Below are 16012 nucleotides of genomic sequence, written 5' to 3' on the forward strand. Positions count from 1 at the left end.
GGATGTTCTCTGGCTGTGGGAACTTGTGGGCCCCGTGGCTAGGCTGAAAGTGCCTGAGAGGTAACATCCCAGGAGCAACGCTAGGTTAAAGAGAATGGGAGTTGGTGGATAAATATCTCAGCTTCTTTGCACTTCAGTGGGACAATTGTGAGGTGTGTTCCCCAGTCTCTCCTAGGTTCCTACAAGTATTGAGCCCCAATTGCCCATAGTAGTAACCTACTAACTAATGCACCTGGCATTGGTTTTTCCTCCCTTCTTGTCTCCCATCTCCAATTGCTTACAGTGCATGTGTTCATTCATTTAACCAATACTTGATATTCAATATGTACTTACATGTATTCATTATGAGATCTACTTTTCTGAACACTGGTCTTGTCACTCAGACAACTTTGGCTGAAGTTACGTTTGAATCTAAGGCCCCAATAATGTAGTTGAGGAATTTTCTTGGCATGGGGGGGCACTTGTTGAATTTAGCCAATCTACTTCTCAGTGTAGTGTTGCTAGGATGAGTTTTAGAACTGGAGTCCTGTTGTTTAATGAGTTGGCTTACATCCAAATTGATCTTTCACATTTCTAGTAATTCACATTTTCTTGATTGTAGAAGTACGGAGGCTGCCATAAAACATTATCAGATAAAAAAGAATGACTCAGGACAGTGGTATGTGGCTGAAAGACATGCCTTTCAATCAATCCCTGAGTTAATCTGGTATCACCAGCACAATGCAGCCGGTAAGTGGGGAACTTCCAGCTGGGTGAGTCAGGGAGCCATGCCCTTGATGGGCAATGCATCTTTGGTATCAGGCACTCAACAGGAGCAAATCTCCCTGTAGAAATAGTTTAAAAGCTTGAAGTACAACTTATCTTTTGAGCAATTATCTTTCTTATTGATGCCTCTTCATTTTTCTGGTTGGTTGGGGGCAAGAGGTAGGTCAATTTCTTATATTTCTACCAGGTTAGAAAAATGATAGATGACAGAGAAGCAAATAGTCATCAATCATTATGCATTTGTTCTGGAAATTTACATAGGGCTAAATGTAATAAGATTTCAAATACCCTAAATAATGATGCTTCTTTCCCTTTGCCCCCATAAATCTGCTCTCTACTTTAGACAATTGTAATAGAAAATTACCCTTATATCTCTCACTCTCTGTTCTTTCTTGTTTGGAGAATATAAAAAGTCACAGAGAACACAGCCTTTCACAGTTACAGTTTAGCCTAACTATACCAGAGGCATATTTAACCCATCTCCCCAGCCATTGTTTGCAATAATTGCTATTTGTGCAAACCTATCATCTGTGGAAAGATGTAGGATCCCAGAAAGTTCCACCACAATTAAAATCACCTCTCTGGCCGTCAGCCCTTGCCCAACCTGTGCTGAACCACTCTGAGCCCATGGGGAATCTTCTTATCTCAGCATTGCAGAATTCAGAATCCACTGTAACTTTTCATGTTATTTTGACTGCTTGTCATGCACTTCTTTTTTTAGATTTCTCTCATGAAAAGTGTTGACAAATATTCCTTTTGGAAAGAGCTCACTTTTCCATTACACTGGTTCTAAGTATCAGGAATATATCAAAGGACATTTTTATCCACTTGTGGGATGCATCCACATGGCTATTCACTGGAATTTTGGTTAAGGAGTGAGGGTAAAATATCTGGGTGGGGCAATAAAGGTCTTTGTTGTAGCTAGAGATAGAGTCAAGATGTCAGTTCTGAGTTTTCTCCTTTACATTCCTCTTTCTCCTTCCTCCAAAGAAAAAAGAAAGAGTGGTTTTGGTGAAAGGTTAAATGAGGTTAGATGAGGGCTTTAACCTGAACTAGGTGTTAGAGTCACGGTGAGCATCCATTCCTGTTCCCTGTTCAAACTTTTACCATTCTCAAGACTCCTTTACCAAAATTAACCACTGCCTTATTAGCAAATCCCCTGTCTGTGTACCTCACTAGGAAAAGTGAAGTCACCAGGCATGAGCGACTTCCGTCTCCTCTTCTGTCCCCATGCCCTCTCATCCTCGTTCCCTCCAGTAGTAGTGAGGGCATGCCTGTGCTCTTGCCCTTACCTGCCATGCACTGTTCCTTTCTCTCCTGTATCTCTTCCATTCTTCTGACTGTCTCCCTTTAGCTTTTAACCCTATAAACATCCTTAAGACTTTCTTATCCTAAAAACAAAAACAACTCTCCTCCTGCTGCCCTAACTCTTTCTCCCTTTACACATTGCTCTTGTAAGTCACACTTTTGGAAAAATGTGTCCACATCCATTGTCTCCACTCTCTCACTTTCTATTTACTTTTTAAACATCTATGATCTGTCTTCTGCTTTCAACACTCCATATTTGACCAGTGGCCCCTATATTGACAGTACAGTGGTGCTTTCTAGTTCGCATGTGTTCAGGTCCTCTCTGCTACATTTGGCAGTGTCACTTGTTGCTCCTTCGATGTTTGACACCACCCCTTTTTGGCCTTCTCTAACTCAATAGTTCCTAATGGATCTTCCCAATGTGCCCTACTTCTATTCTTCCCTTAAATATTGGTTTTCCTCCAGAATCTGTCCCTGATCACTACTCTTCTCACCTTAGGCATCTCCCTTTGCATAATCTTCTGTCTGGTAGACAAAGGCACTTGCAATCCCGCAGGCCCTGAACTTCACTGATGAAGTAGGATGCTTCGTCTTACACCATTACTCTCCCTCCAAATGTCCTCTTTCTTTTCTCTCTCTCAGATAATACTAGCATCATCCAGCCCCTTGTAGGGGTTGGAAGCATAGGAATTAAATAGATGCTTCTTAATAGCTCACTTCTGATTAATTATCAAATGCAATTGATTTCATATCCTAAATGTGTCTCCTATAGATCCCTGCCTCTCCCTACCTTCTTAGTGCTGCCCTAATCATTGCTCACTTGGACAACTGCAGTAGCCTCTTAACTGGTCTTATTGCCTCCAATATTGATTTCCCCTTAATCCATTCTGCTAGTACCAGAGTGATCTATCAGAAATGTAAATCTGGCTGGGTGCAGTGGCTCATGCCTGTAATTCCAACACTTTGGGAGGCCAAGGTGGGTGGATCACCTGAGGTCAGGAGTTTAAGACCAGCCTGGCCAACATGGTGAAACCCCATCTCTACTAAAAATACAAAATTATCCAGTCATGGTGGCACATGCCTGTAATCTCACCTACTCGAGAGGCTGAGGCAGGAGAATCGCTTGAACCTGAGAGGCGGAGGTTGCAGTGAGCCAAGATCACACCATTGCACTCCAGCCTGGGCAACAAGAGTGAAACTCCATCTCAAAAAAAAAAAAGAAAAGAAAAAGAAATGTAAATCTGACTGTGTCCTCCTACTTGGGACTTTTCAATAGCTTCCTCTCACCTGCAGGAAAATGTAATGCTTCCTAGCGTGGCTTATGAGGCCCATCATACCCAGAATACTGCTTACCTCTGCAGTGTAATTTGTCTGGCTCTACCTCCTGAGTTTTGCTCAAGTACCCACCATCATGCTTCACATTTCTAAGTTTCATCTCATGCGTTACCTCTGCTTAGAAAGTCCTTCATAGTTTCTCCCCATGGGTTAACTCCATGTGTTAGTTTCATCTCAGTCATTTCCTCCCAAAGAATTCTTCGAGTCCAACAATGTGTCAAGTGCTCTTTTTCTACATCCCAAGGCACCCTATATGCATCTCCAGCACAATACTTATTCCTTTCACCTTAGAATGGCCTCTCTCTGCCTGTCTTCTCTCACTGAGATAGAGCTCCCTGTGGGCAGAGTCCTCATCTTACTCATCTTGGAATCTGCTGGGATCTTTGGGAATCTACCTAGAAGAGTGCCTTGCACACAATAGGCACTTAATATGTGCTTCTTTTTGTTCTTACACTGGTCAAGCTCGTTTCTGTCTTCCAGCATTTACACATGCTGTTCCATCTACCTGGAAGGCTCTTCATCAATCAACGTCAGCATAGCTGTCATCTTGTCTGAAAGGCCTTCCCTGAGCACCCACTCTAAAGTAATTATATGTTATCCGGTCTGCCTTGCACTTAATCATCATTATCTACTTTTTCTTGTGTGTGCATGCACTTGTTATTTTCTCTTCCTCTCACTAGAATGTAATCATGAGAGCAAGACCGAATCATCAGTCTTGTTCCCTACTGTCTCCCAACATCTAGATAGTGTTTTATTGAAAGCTTTTATTGAAAGCACATACCAGGCTTTTAATAAATGTTAGCTGAACAAATAAATAATAAATGATTATTAAACTAAGTTGAAACGTAAGGTATATGCCTAAGTGGGTCACTGAAAGAAAAAAAAGAGACATTTGATGTATAGAAATCTATATGTTAATCCAATTAAATGAAGTCTCATTTACTCTACCATGCTATTAAAAATCAAATAAACAAAGATTATACAAAATGGGCACACTTCAACACCGTTGGTGGTTAAATAAATTAGTACATCCTTTCTGGACACGCTTTGACCTGTGAGAAGTACAGACAAATGTATGTTCAAGGACATATGGCATATTTTATAATAGTGAAATCTTGGAAATAAATTTAAGCTCTGTTTATAGTCAATGACATATATCAATTACGTGCATAGTGCAAAAAGCTTTTAACAAAATATTTATATTTCTGCAAAGTATATTGGATGTGTTCATGTTTTCAATTATGCACATAGTGATTTTTGCAAAAATGTTCACCAAGATGATAACAATCTATCTGTGAATACTAAGATTTTCTGAGGGATTTTTTAGGGTCATCTTTATACTTTCTTAGATTCTTTAAATTGTATACAATGAGTGTATATATTTTTTTGGAAAATGTGGGAAAATAAGCAAACTGCTGACTAACTGGTAGAATGAATTTTGTTTGTCTAATTATTTAAAGAATGGTACTATCTTCTAGAATATTTCATTCTTTCTTCTATATTAGCAACTAGGCTTGAAATATTGATTTCTCTTTCTCCTTAGGTCTCATGACTCGTCTCCGATATCCAGTTGGGCTGATGGGCAGTTGTTTACCAGCCACAGCTGGGTTTAGCTACGGTAAAGTGTGCACACATGCTGAAGTAAAATAGCAAATCCAGTAGTAAAGAATCTACCTGGCTGGGTGCGGTGGCTTACAGCTGTAATCCTAGCACTTTGGGAGGCAAAGGTGGGTGGATCACCTTAGGTCAGGCGTTCAAGACCACCCTGGCCAAAATGGTGATACCCCGTCTCCACTAAAAATACAAAAAATTAGCCGGGTTTGGTGGTGGATGCCTGTAATCCCAGCTACTTGGGAGGCTGAGGCAGGAGAATCGCTTGAACCCAGGAGGCAGAGGTTACAGTGAGCTGAGGTCATGCCACTGCACTCCAGCCTGGGCAGCAGAGTGAGACTCTGTCTCAAAAAAAAAGGAAAAAAAAAGAATCTAGTTCCCTATTGATTCTTTGAACTCTCAGCACTTCCGAAATGTCTATCTAGAAACATTTCTTCTCAAAGTTTACATCACCCTTCTGAGATGTTTAAATATGTGCATCTCATAAGGACAATTTAAACTTTGGGGAGAAATGCTTCCGTTTGACTTCAGATTTCACTGTTACATTACCAGGAGCCTTAATCTTCACCCTTTTGATAAATTACAATTCTTTTTATTTGGATGTTTGGGTTGTTGTTCTTTGGTTTCAAGGGTGCCTGGGAAATGATTCCTCTCCAAGAGAAGCTACTAAAAAGAGCTGCTGAAAGTATCGTCTTCATCTTTTTTTTTGTTTCTAATAGAACATGCACAAAGTTCAATTTGAACCACTTTCTAGCAAATGTGGTATTTGTAAATCTGTGAGAATAAATAAGTGCCAGGGAATCCTATTTTCTAATTTGGTGACATTTTATTCCTTTAAACTTCTCTCAATAGTGGGATTCAGAATGTACTGAAAAAATTAATAACACAATATATTGGGAAAAAAATAACTGGGACTCAGGATCTCATTAAGTTAAGTGGGATGGAAGCAAGATTTCTGGCTATTATGGGTGCCTGTATTATTCCTCTGGCCCACAGATAGTATATATAATACAAAGTTCTACCATTAACAATTTACTTAAGTTAAACATGATTCTTTTTAATTTCTTAAAAATAAACTTAAAAAATTTAAAAACAAATAGAATAGTGTACAACTCATAAGTCTATAGCTTGATTTGTTTTGCCTGGTTTGATTACGTTATATAAACAGAATCGGACACTGCATTTTTTTGTGTCTGGCTTCCTCCTCACCTCATTACATCTGTGAGTTTCATCCATGGTCCTGGGTGGGGTTGGTTTATTTTCACTGTGGTGCAGTGCTACACTGCATGACATACCACAACTGATTTAGCCATGCTTCTTGTAGATGGCCATTTGGGTTGTTACCAATTTTTGGCTCTTACAAATAATATTGTTAAGAACATTTTTGTGTGTGTTTTGATGAAGTTAAGTGCACATTTACATTCCAGCGTATGTTGGATATGTGCTTAAGTGTAGACCTGCTGGGTCATAGGCTATGCATATGTTTAGATTTAGTAGATACAGTCAGTTTTCTAAAGAGCTTATACCAAATTACACTCCCATCAACAATATATAAGTTCTAGTGGCTCCATACCTTTGCCCTTGCCAATATTTTATTCTAGGTTTTTTTTACATGTTAGCTAATCTGGTGTGTAGTAGTATCTCATTATGGTCTAAATTTACATTTCCCTGATGACTAATTATTTTTATCAATTTGGCTTAGTGGCCATTTGGATATTCTCTTCATAAGAGAATACTCCATTCACATTTTTTACCCTTAAAAAAGTTAGGGTATATGTCTTCTCTAGTTGATTTATTTATATTCAGAATAAGAATTCTATGTTGGTTGTATATTTTAGAAATATCTTCTGTGGCTTAACTTCTTACTTTCTTAATGGGGGTATTTTTGATGAACAGAAGTTTTATGAAGTATAATTTATCAATATTTTTCTTTGTGGTTATATTCTGTTGAATAAATTTATGCCAATTCCAAGGCCATGAGTATATCCTCCCATGTTACTTTTAAAACATACCTATGAGGCCAGGTGTGCTGGCTCATGCCTATAATCCCAGCACTTTGGGAGACTGAGGTGGGCAGATCGCCTGAGCTCAGGAGTTTGAGACCAGGCGAGGCAACATGGTGAAACCTTGTCTCTACTGAAAATACAAAAAATTATCAAGGCGTGATGGCGCGCCTGTAATCCCAGCTACTTGGGAGGCTGAGGCAGGAAAATCACTTGAACCTAAGAGGTGGAGCTTGTAGTCAGCTGAGATCGCGCCACTGCACTCCAGCCTGGGTGAGAGAGTGAGACCCTTCCTCCAAAAAAAAAAAAATAATAATAATAATAATAAAATAAAGCATACCTTCTATAGGGAGGGGGAATACTTTGCATAGCTGGTAGAAGGGACTATCAGATTTTCCAATTCTTTTAAATGCATTATTCAAAAGTTCCAGCAGATGGTGGTATTGCTGTATTAAAAGGAGACACTAAACCATTAAGTTTGATACAGTTTTCAAGAGGGTTATTTTAAAAACAGTTTATTTTTTCCTGATTTGCTTCTATAAAATGAGAAATATACAGTAAAAATTTCACTTCAGCTATACTCTTAGATATATGTGGGTTAGATTTCTAACACTGAATTTGTTTATTAGATGATTTCATTGGACTTTTCCCTAAGAAGAAAAAGTATCAAGGGAGAAAAGCCCTTTAGGGATGGAGTGAGAAGACCAACAGGAAGAACTGAAATCACAGTTTTATTTGCCTTACAAGTTTACTCACCCGGAAAAAAAAACCAGACTGGGAACATAAATATTTTGGGTCCCAGGTCTAGTTTTGGTAGGTTTAGTTTAGAAAGGCACAGAAGTGTGTTCACTGTTCTCTTTGGGAGCAGAGAGTGCATTTTGTTATCCTTAATTTGTTATACAAACATCACCAAATAAATAAAGTTTGTGTTTTGAAACTTGAGTTCTTGAATTACGTTTAAGCCACAGTGAGAGTATTAAAATGGCTTCATATCCTCTCCACTTTATACATTTTTTAACCTCTCTGTCAAATAATAGGTACTTCCTAAACATTTTCCAGCCCTAATATTTTAACAGTCTTTCTTTCTACTTGTAACATGGATGTTTTACTTTTTCAGAAAAGTGGGAGATAGATCCATCTGAGTTGGCTTTTATAAAGGAGATTGGAAGCGGTCAGTTTGGAGTGGTCCATTTAGGTGAATGGCGGTCACATATCCAGGTAGCTATCAAGGCCATCAATGAAGGCTCCATGTCTGAAGAGGATTTCATTGAAGAGGCCAAAGTGATGATGTATGTATAAACAACACCCTGATAAATATCATACCATGCCCTGGTGTCATGGAAACAACATGAGCTTTGGAGGCAGCCACACCTGGATTTGTGTCACAACTTTGCTCAAGCTCATTGTGTAACCCAGGCACATTATTTGACCACTGTGTGACCTGGGTGAATTATTTCACCTTTCCAAGCCTCAATGTCTTCATCTATAAAATGGGATGAAAGTACCTACCTCACTGGATCAATGTGTGAATTAAATAAGAGAATTTATGTAAGTGATGAGACAGGAGAATTCCCTTGACACCTTTGCAGAACGCCTTGTGAAGAGGGTGGCTCATTTACTCAGCCGCTGTGTGCTCAAATCCCTTACGGGAGGAGGAGCATGCAGGTGAGCCAGGGTGAGTGCTTTTGGGCTCTGGCCCCATGACAGTGTCTAGAGGTGTTACAATGCTCTTTTAGCTTTTCTGTCTGCAGATGGCTAAGTGTTAACCACCTCAGTGGAAAGTCAGGGTGACAGCCTTTTGCATCCTGCCCTCTTCATACCTGGGTCCTTGTATGGCATCCAGGAAGAATCAGGTCACACGGACTTGAAGGATGGTGAATGCAGAGATTTTATTGAGTGATGGAGATGGCTCTCAGCGGGATGCATGGGGAGCTGGAAATGGGATGGAGTGGGAAGATGATCTTCCCTGGGAGTTTGACCATCCTGCAGCCGATCTCGTCTCTGACTGGCCCCAGCAGAACTCCTCTCAATGTTTAGACACTCCTCCTCTTCTCTTCTTCTCTGCTGCACTGCTCTGTCACCTGCCAATGGAGCTTGGGGTTTATATGGGCAGAGTACAGGGGTGTGGCAGGCTAGAGCAGTCTTGGAAAGGGCAGCATCTGAGCACAAAAATAAAAATGCCTGTTCCCATTTAGGGCAGCAGGTTTCCAGGCTTGAAGGTGGGGATTTTGCTGGGGAACTGCCCGCTTCTACCTAGTATTTCCCTGCCTCCTGTTGGTATCAGTGACAAGCAAGTGTGTTCTTTTCAGCTCAATAATAGGTGCTTTACAAGTACTCTTTTTTTTTTTCCTTTTCCCAGAAGCAGAAATGGTGGTTGTGTCTTAGTAGTGATATACTACTCATCTTTTGAAAGGGCATCCTCCAGTGGCCAAAAAGAGTTAATGGTTTTTTAAGGATAAAAAAGTATTTGCTTTCAGAGGACATAAGGGTCCAGAGCTTTAAAAGAAGTGGCTCTTTGTAGACCGTTGGACACAACTCTTCTGTGATTTCCCAGGACAGCATTTTGACTCAGTTGAACCCATTTCTGTGGCTCATTAACTGTAACAACCTGAGCAGGACCAGGACAGGCCAATAATTTGACCATAGTTCAAATTAACATTCTTTAAATATTTGTTCAACATTTATTTAGAGGAACAGCAATGCTGTGAAGAAGAAAAACTCCAGATGGCATTATTTAGATTCTGCTCTGTTTTCCAGAGAAATTTAGTTCTGACCCACACTTGCAGACTCCAACTAGAAAAACAAACAAAAAAACAAGCAAACAACAATCAGAGGCGATTAACTGGACCCATTCTCGATTAACTGGACCCATTCTCTTTCGAAGGCAGAGCAAGTATATCCCTTGGGGCTCTCAACCCATACCCTGAGGGTCCTATCAAAATATCCTTTCCATTCACTTACAATAGAATGAATTCCAAGGGAAGTTGTTACAAACACAATTTCCCAGTGACACCAGCTTCCCAATGATGTTTTTGTGTCCCTAGGTGCCCCAGGCACCTATCTCTATCTGCCTTTGCTTCCTGTAGATATCTGCATCCTACCGTGGTTTTTCTATACCTAAAGGACAAAAATTGTATTCCTGTGTTGGATTAAATAGGCATAATAAAAAAAGAATGAATGGGAGATAAGTGATTCAGGGAGAGTTAAAAACATGTTTGAATATCTATCAAACAAGAAAGAATTGAAGATGTTTAATGTCATAATGAGAGAATTCTTGAAAGGTACAAGCCTGATGGGGCATTTGAGGTCAGGATCTTGAGGACAATATTTCCCCTGATTCATTTTGGGAGGCTAACATGGGAGGATCACTTGAGCCTAGGAGTTTGAAACCAACCTAGGTAACATGGTGAAACCCTGTCTCTGCAAAAAAAAACCAAAAAAACTAGCCAGGCATGGTAGGGAGCACCTGTAGTCCCAGCTACTCAAGAGGCTGAGGTGGGAGGATCAATTGAGCTCAGCAAGTTGAGGCTAGAGTGAGCCTTGATGGCACCACTGCACTCCAGCCTGAGTGACAGAGTGAGACCCTGTCATACACACACACACACAAATCCCTGATTTCTAAAAAAGTGAGGCAGAAAATCTTCCATTCTAACATTCTATTGCAAATATATTTATTTTTAAAATAGTTAACATGCATTGACATACTATCTACTGAGTATATACAGCTTTGCACATATTAGCTCCTTTCTGTGTGTGGTTTAAATATTACCTCTTTCAGGAGGTCTCCTCTGACTACTCTGTTTAAGCTGGCATACCCCCTGCCAAATGTTTTCTGTTGTATCGCCTTGTGTTAGTTCCATCAAAGTACTTGTCATACTCTGAAGCTTCATGTGTAGTTGTTTTATTTCTCTCCCACTAGCATGCAAGCTCTCTAATAATATAACCTTTTATTTATTTCTCCTGTTTAACCTGGTGAGTGTTAAAAGGATGACTAGCATGTAGTTGGTGCTTAAAAAACATTTATGGATTATTGAATGAATTAATGAATCCTCACCACAACTCCAAGTGGTAGCTTCTATTAAGATCCCAACTTTATAGGTAAGAAAGAGAACATTTAGAAGGCTTATTATAAACCAAAAAGTTTCTGAGATAAGTCTCCATTAATTTAAGAGTTTACTTGGCCAAGGTTAAGGACATGCCCATGGCAGCCTCAGGAGGTCCTGATGATATGTGCCCAAGGTGATCGGCCTACAAAATGTAAAAATGGTTTTACACATTTTAGGAAGACATGAGACATCAATCCATCCATGTAAGGTGTACATTGGTTTGGTCTGGAAAGGCACGACAACAGCGAGTGGTGAAACAGGAGAGTTTTCTGGCCCCCACTTGCAGGACATGCAACAGAGATGTGGCTCTCCGTTCAGCCACCATGGCCTTTTACAGGATGGGGAGCATGCAGATGGGCAGGTGCAGGAATCAGGGTGAGTGCTTTTGGGCTCTAGCCCGACAGCAGCATCTAGGGGTGGGTGTCTGCAACTCCCAAAGCCCAAGTGGGTCTGGGAGTCGTGTGCTCTTTTAGCCTTGTGTGCCCTTTTAGCCTTGTGATCCACAGATGGCTTAAGGGTTAACCAGCTCAGTGAACCCTCTGCCTTTTTGCAAGGGCAGGGGGCCAGTGTGACAGCTTTCTGTATCTCAAGCTCTTGTCCAGTGTCGTGGGAGATCAGGTCACACACAAACTTGAAGGATGCATGTGGGGTTTTATTGAGTGTTGGAGGTGTGGGTCTCAGCAGGATAGATGGGAAGCTGGACAGGGGATGATGGGGTGGGAAGATGATGTTCCCCTGGAGTTTGGCCATCCAACAGCCGATTCTCTGACTGGTCCAGCCGAACTCCTCCTGATGTTCCTTCTTTTCTCCCCTTCTCTGCTGTACCATTCTGCTGTTTGTCTATTCATCTCCTCATCTGCTTCTGGACCTGGAGTTTGCGATTTGTATGGGTACAGGATAGGGGGCGTGGTGGGCCAAAAAGCAACTTTTGGGGCACAAAAGCAGGAATGGCTGTTCTCACTTAGTGCTATAGGTATCTAGGCTTGAGGGTGAGGACTTTCCTGGGGAAACTGCCGTCTTCTACCCAGTATTTCCCTGTCTCCTGTCCATATCAGTGGGGGCTTCCAAGTCATAGGCAGATTCAAAGATTTTCTGACTGACAGTTGGTTGAGTTATTATCCAAAGAACTTGAATCAGTGGAAAGGAATATCTGGGTTACTATAAAGAGTTGTGGACACCAACACAGATTGTTTGTGTTTATTATGCAGGTGAAACTTCCCGGTAGAAGGTTTCAGGGAAAATAGATTGTAAATGTTTCTTAGTAGACTTAAAGAGTCTGTTCTATCAGTCTCAGTGTCTGTGTTGATGTTAATGGTTATGAGGCATGTCCAACTCCCTCTTCCCATCGTGGCCTGAACTAGTTTACAGGTTAACTTTGGAATGCCCTTGGCTAAGAGGAGGAGTCCATTCAGATGGTTAGGGGCTTAGAATTTTATTTTTGGTTTACATTATGTAATTTGCCTGTAGTCCCACAACAAAACATCATTAGAGCTTCTAATTGAAATCAAAACTGTGAACTATCTGGGCACAAAAACCGTGATCTTAATGAACATAATTATCAATACACTCTTGGAAAACTAATATATGTCAGAGGGCAAGAGATGGAAAGAGAAGAATTGTTTCAGGATACATTTTTGAGATAAAGTCATCAAGACTTGCTGATAAATTGAATGTGGCAGGTAATCGGAAGAAACCAGAGGAACAAAGATGACGCTAAGGTTTTGGTGTACATTATTATATCAGGCAAAGGATGGCACCATTTACAAAGATGGGGGAAGAGCAAACAGGTTTAGGGGGAAAAATCGAGAATTCTGCTTTGGACATGTTGGATTTGAGAAGCCTGTTATTTATTAGGTGTGTTCAAGTGTTGAGGTAAATATATGAGTCTGGGGTTCAGGAAAAAGGTCAGAGTGGAGGGTATTAACTTGAAAGTGATCAAAATCATATGATGATATTTAAAACCCTGAAACTTAATGCGATTACTTAGGGAAAGAGAATAATTAGAAAAGGAGAACTGGAGAAGCCTGCAAAGGGTCTGAAAATATTTAAATAACAAATTTAAATAAATTTAAATGTGTGTTTGCCCTATGATGAATCCCACATACTTCTCTAAACTGAGAAATAATGTGTATTAAGAAGTCCTAGAGTTATAACAAACAAGAATGTAGATTTTCCATTTGCATCTTCCTATGCTTGTGAGAAATATTTGTCATATTTGTTAGACTGAATCACATGCGAGAGTTTGTTTTTGCCTGATTTCTGATAAAGGTTTGCCTTATTTCTGTTAGATTTTTACCAGTGATCTTGATAAGGAAATGCAGTAACGTTTCAATTCTCAAATGCTTCCATGTGGGTATAACTTGGTGGATTTCCTGTGGCAAATTAATATTTCATCTCAAGACTTGCTTTTCTGCACTTACTCTATATACATGTAAACTGCATCTCTTAACTGAAAGTACACTTTATGAATTCAAAAAGTAAATCAGACAAAATATATATAATATATATATCTCTCCAAATTAAGATAATGTTAAGTTCTCTGAATGCCTCTCTTTCTCATTAACTGGAGTGTTTTCACAAGCTAATTTTATGGTAATGAGTCAAAAATCGTTCATATACATTGTGTTAAGGTACACAGTCTTCCCAAGTCACTGATTTTATTTTACCTTTATGAATGAAAAGAAGCAATAACTTTTCAAGATACATTTGACACAAGGTACATCTTCTAAAATTATAAGCGTTAATTTGAATATTATTTTCCATGATGACTAGTTGGCATAAAAGGCTTTTAGAGATTGAATATAGTATTACACACACACGCACACAAAACCAATAAACTTTTGAAGTCTAGATAACTAAAAAGTTCTGGGTATGTTTTAATAGGCAACATTCAAGGCTTTGTGTGTGTGTGTGTGTGTGTGTGTGTGTGTGTTTGTGTGATTACTAAATACACTGCAAGTTTTCATGTTGGTAAATGTTTTTTAGTTTCCAACTTTATCTACAAATTTCCTTTTAAAGAACTTCATGCTTTAGAATTTAATTTTTGTTTTCTTTTTTAGTCACTCTTTCCTCCCTCTTGTCTGTCCAGAATTTTTCATCTGGACAGCTGCAGGTAGGAAAGTTGGAATTCAAGGAACAGGAAAGGAAATCTGCTTGACCTAGCAAGGATAAACAGTGATGAAGAAACAAAAGGATTATAAAATGAAGAGGAGAAACATAAAATGCTTACGCGTAGAATATAGTGCATATTCTGTCTCCACTCTGCCTCTCGCATTACCACTTAAACTCTTGACCCCACATTCTCAGTGCATTAAGTGGCAAGGAAACTGCACTACTTCCTCTGTGTTTGGGTTGATTTTTATCTTATCTTGATAATGAGAGTGATAAATAGATGGTAAATACTACCAGTTGTGTTCAAACATTTAAAAATGCAAACACAATTCTGCTCACTGGTGTGTGTTTTTCTTCACCAGGAAATTATCTCATTCAAAGCTAGTGCAACTTTATGGGGTCTGTATACAGCGGAAGCCCCTTTACATTGTGACAGAGTTCATGGAAAATGGCTGCCTGCTTAACTATCTCAGGGAGAATAAAGGAAAGCTTAGGAAGGAAATGCTACTGAGTGTATGCCAGGATATATGTGAAGGAATGGAATATCTGGAGAGGAATGGCTATATTCATAGGGATTTGGTAAGTATGGTGCAAATTTACTTTTTTTTATGTATCATACCTATATTCAGAAGGATGTGACAATTACTTTCAATACTTTGAATAATGTGTCCTTGATTTAATTTTTAAACATTTACCTATTCATGCAATTTGTTGTAAAATGTAACTTTGTTTTCAATTGTCCATTGATGCTGTAGCTGTAAAGGCCCAATGGGTTCACCTTGCCTGCTGCCTAGACAGAGCCGATTTATCAGGACAGAGGAATGGTGATAGAGAAAGAGTAATTCACACAGAACCGGCTGTGCAGGAGACTGGAGTTTTATTACTCATATCAGTCTCCCCCAGCATATGGGGATCAGAGTTTTTAAGGACAACTTGGTGGGTGGGGGGAAGCCAGTAAGCCAGGAGAGCTGATTGGTTAGGTAGGAGATGAAACCATTGGAAGTTGAAGCTGTCTTCATGCTGAGTCAGTTCCTGGGTGGGGGCCAGAAGATCAGGTGAGCCAGTTAATCGATCTAGGTGGTGCTAGCTGATCCACCAAGTGCAGGGTCTGCAAAATATCTCAAGCACTGATCTTAGGAGCAGTTTAAGGAGAGTCAGAATCTTGTAGCCTCCAGCTATCTGACTCCTAAACCATAATTTCTAATCTTGTGGCTAATTTGTCTGTCCTACAAAGGAAGTCTAGTCCCCAGGCAAGAGGGAGGTTTGTTTTGGGAAAGGGCTGTTATCATCTTCGTTTTAAACTATAAACTATAAATTCCTCCCAAAGTTAGTTTAGCCTATGCCCAGGAATGAACAAGGACAGCTTGGAGGTTAGAAGCAAGATTGAGTTAGTTAGGTTCTCAGTCATAATTTTGCAAAGGAGATTTCATAGCCAAGTAAGGCTTTACTCTAAATATGCCTTGAACTAATTAACCACCTAACCTATCATGTGACTAAAACTGATTTCCTTTCTTTTCCATTCTCCCTTCTTCCTTCTCTTCCTTCTTCTTTCTTTCCTTCCACCTTTCTCTCTTTCAACCCATAATCAAACATGTATCGAGTGCCTAGTATATGCCAAGCATTCTGCTAAGCACTGGAGATACAACAGTGAAGAACAAGTTCCAGTTTTAGTCTCCACTTTATATAAAGAATGTCACCTAGGGGCATAACTGCTCCTGATGTGGAGGTTGTTTGGTCCTAACAGGATTTCAAGAGCACTACTGGCATTATTGA

At 39.8% G+C, this 16012-nt stretch overlaps 1 protein-coding gene across 4 annotated transcripts in view; it reads left to right on the top strand.

Moving 5' to 3' along the window:
- TXK (TXK tyrosine kinase) overlaps positions 1-16012 on the top strand; it is a 68042-nt gene that overhangs the window by 39073 nt on the left and 12957 nt on the right. For all 4 annotated transcript variants that reach the window (XR_010156316.1, XM_016951783.3, XM_063808915.1 and 1 more), the window contains 4 exons: positions 602-729; positions 4952-5026; positions 8140-8311; positions 14602-14818. Coding sequence is in view for 3 of the 4 variants with exons in the window: in XM_016951783.3 (XP_016807272.1) it covers positions 602-729; positions 4952-5026; positions 8140-8311; positions 14602-14818 (592 nt within the window). In the remaining variant the exon portion in view is untranslated. The remainder of the gene's footprint in view (positions 1-601; positions 730-4951; positions 5027-8139; positions 8312-14601; positions 14819-16012) is intronic.

This window comes from Pan troglodytes, chromosome 3 (assembly GCF_028858775.2).
Source record: "Pan troglodytes isolate AG18354 chromosome 3, NHGRI_mPanTro3-v2.0_pri, whole genome shotgun sequence".
Taxonomy (NCBI): Eukaryota; Metazoa; Chordata; class Mammalia; order Primates; family Hominidae; genus Pan; species Pan troglodytes.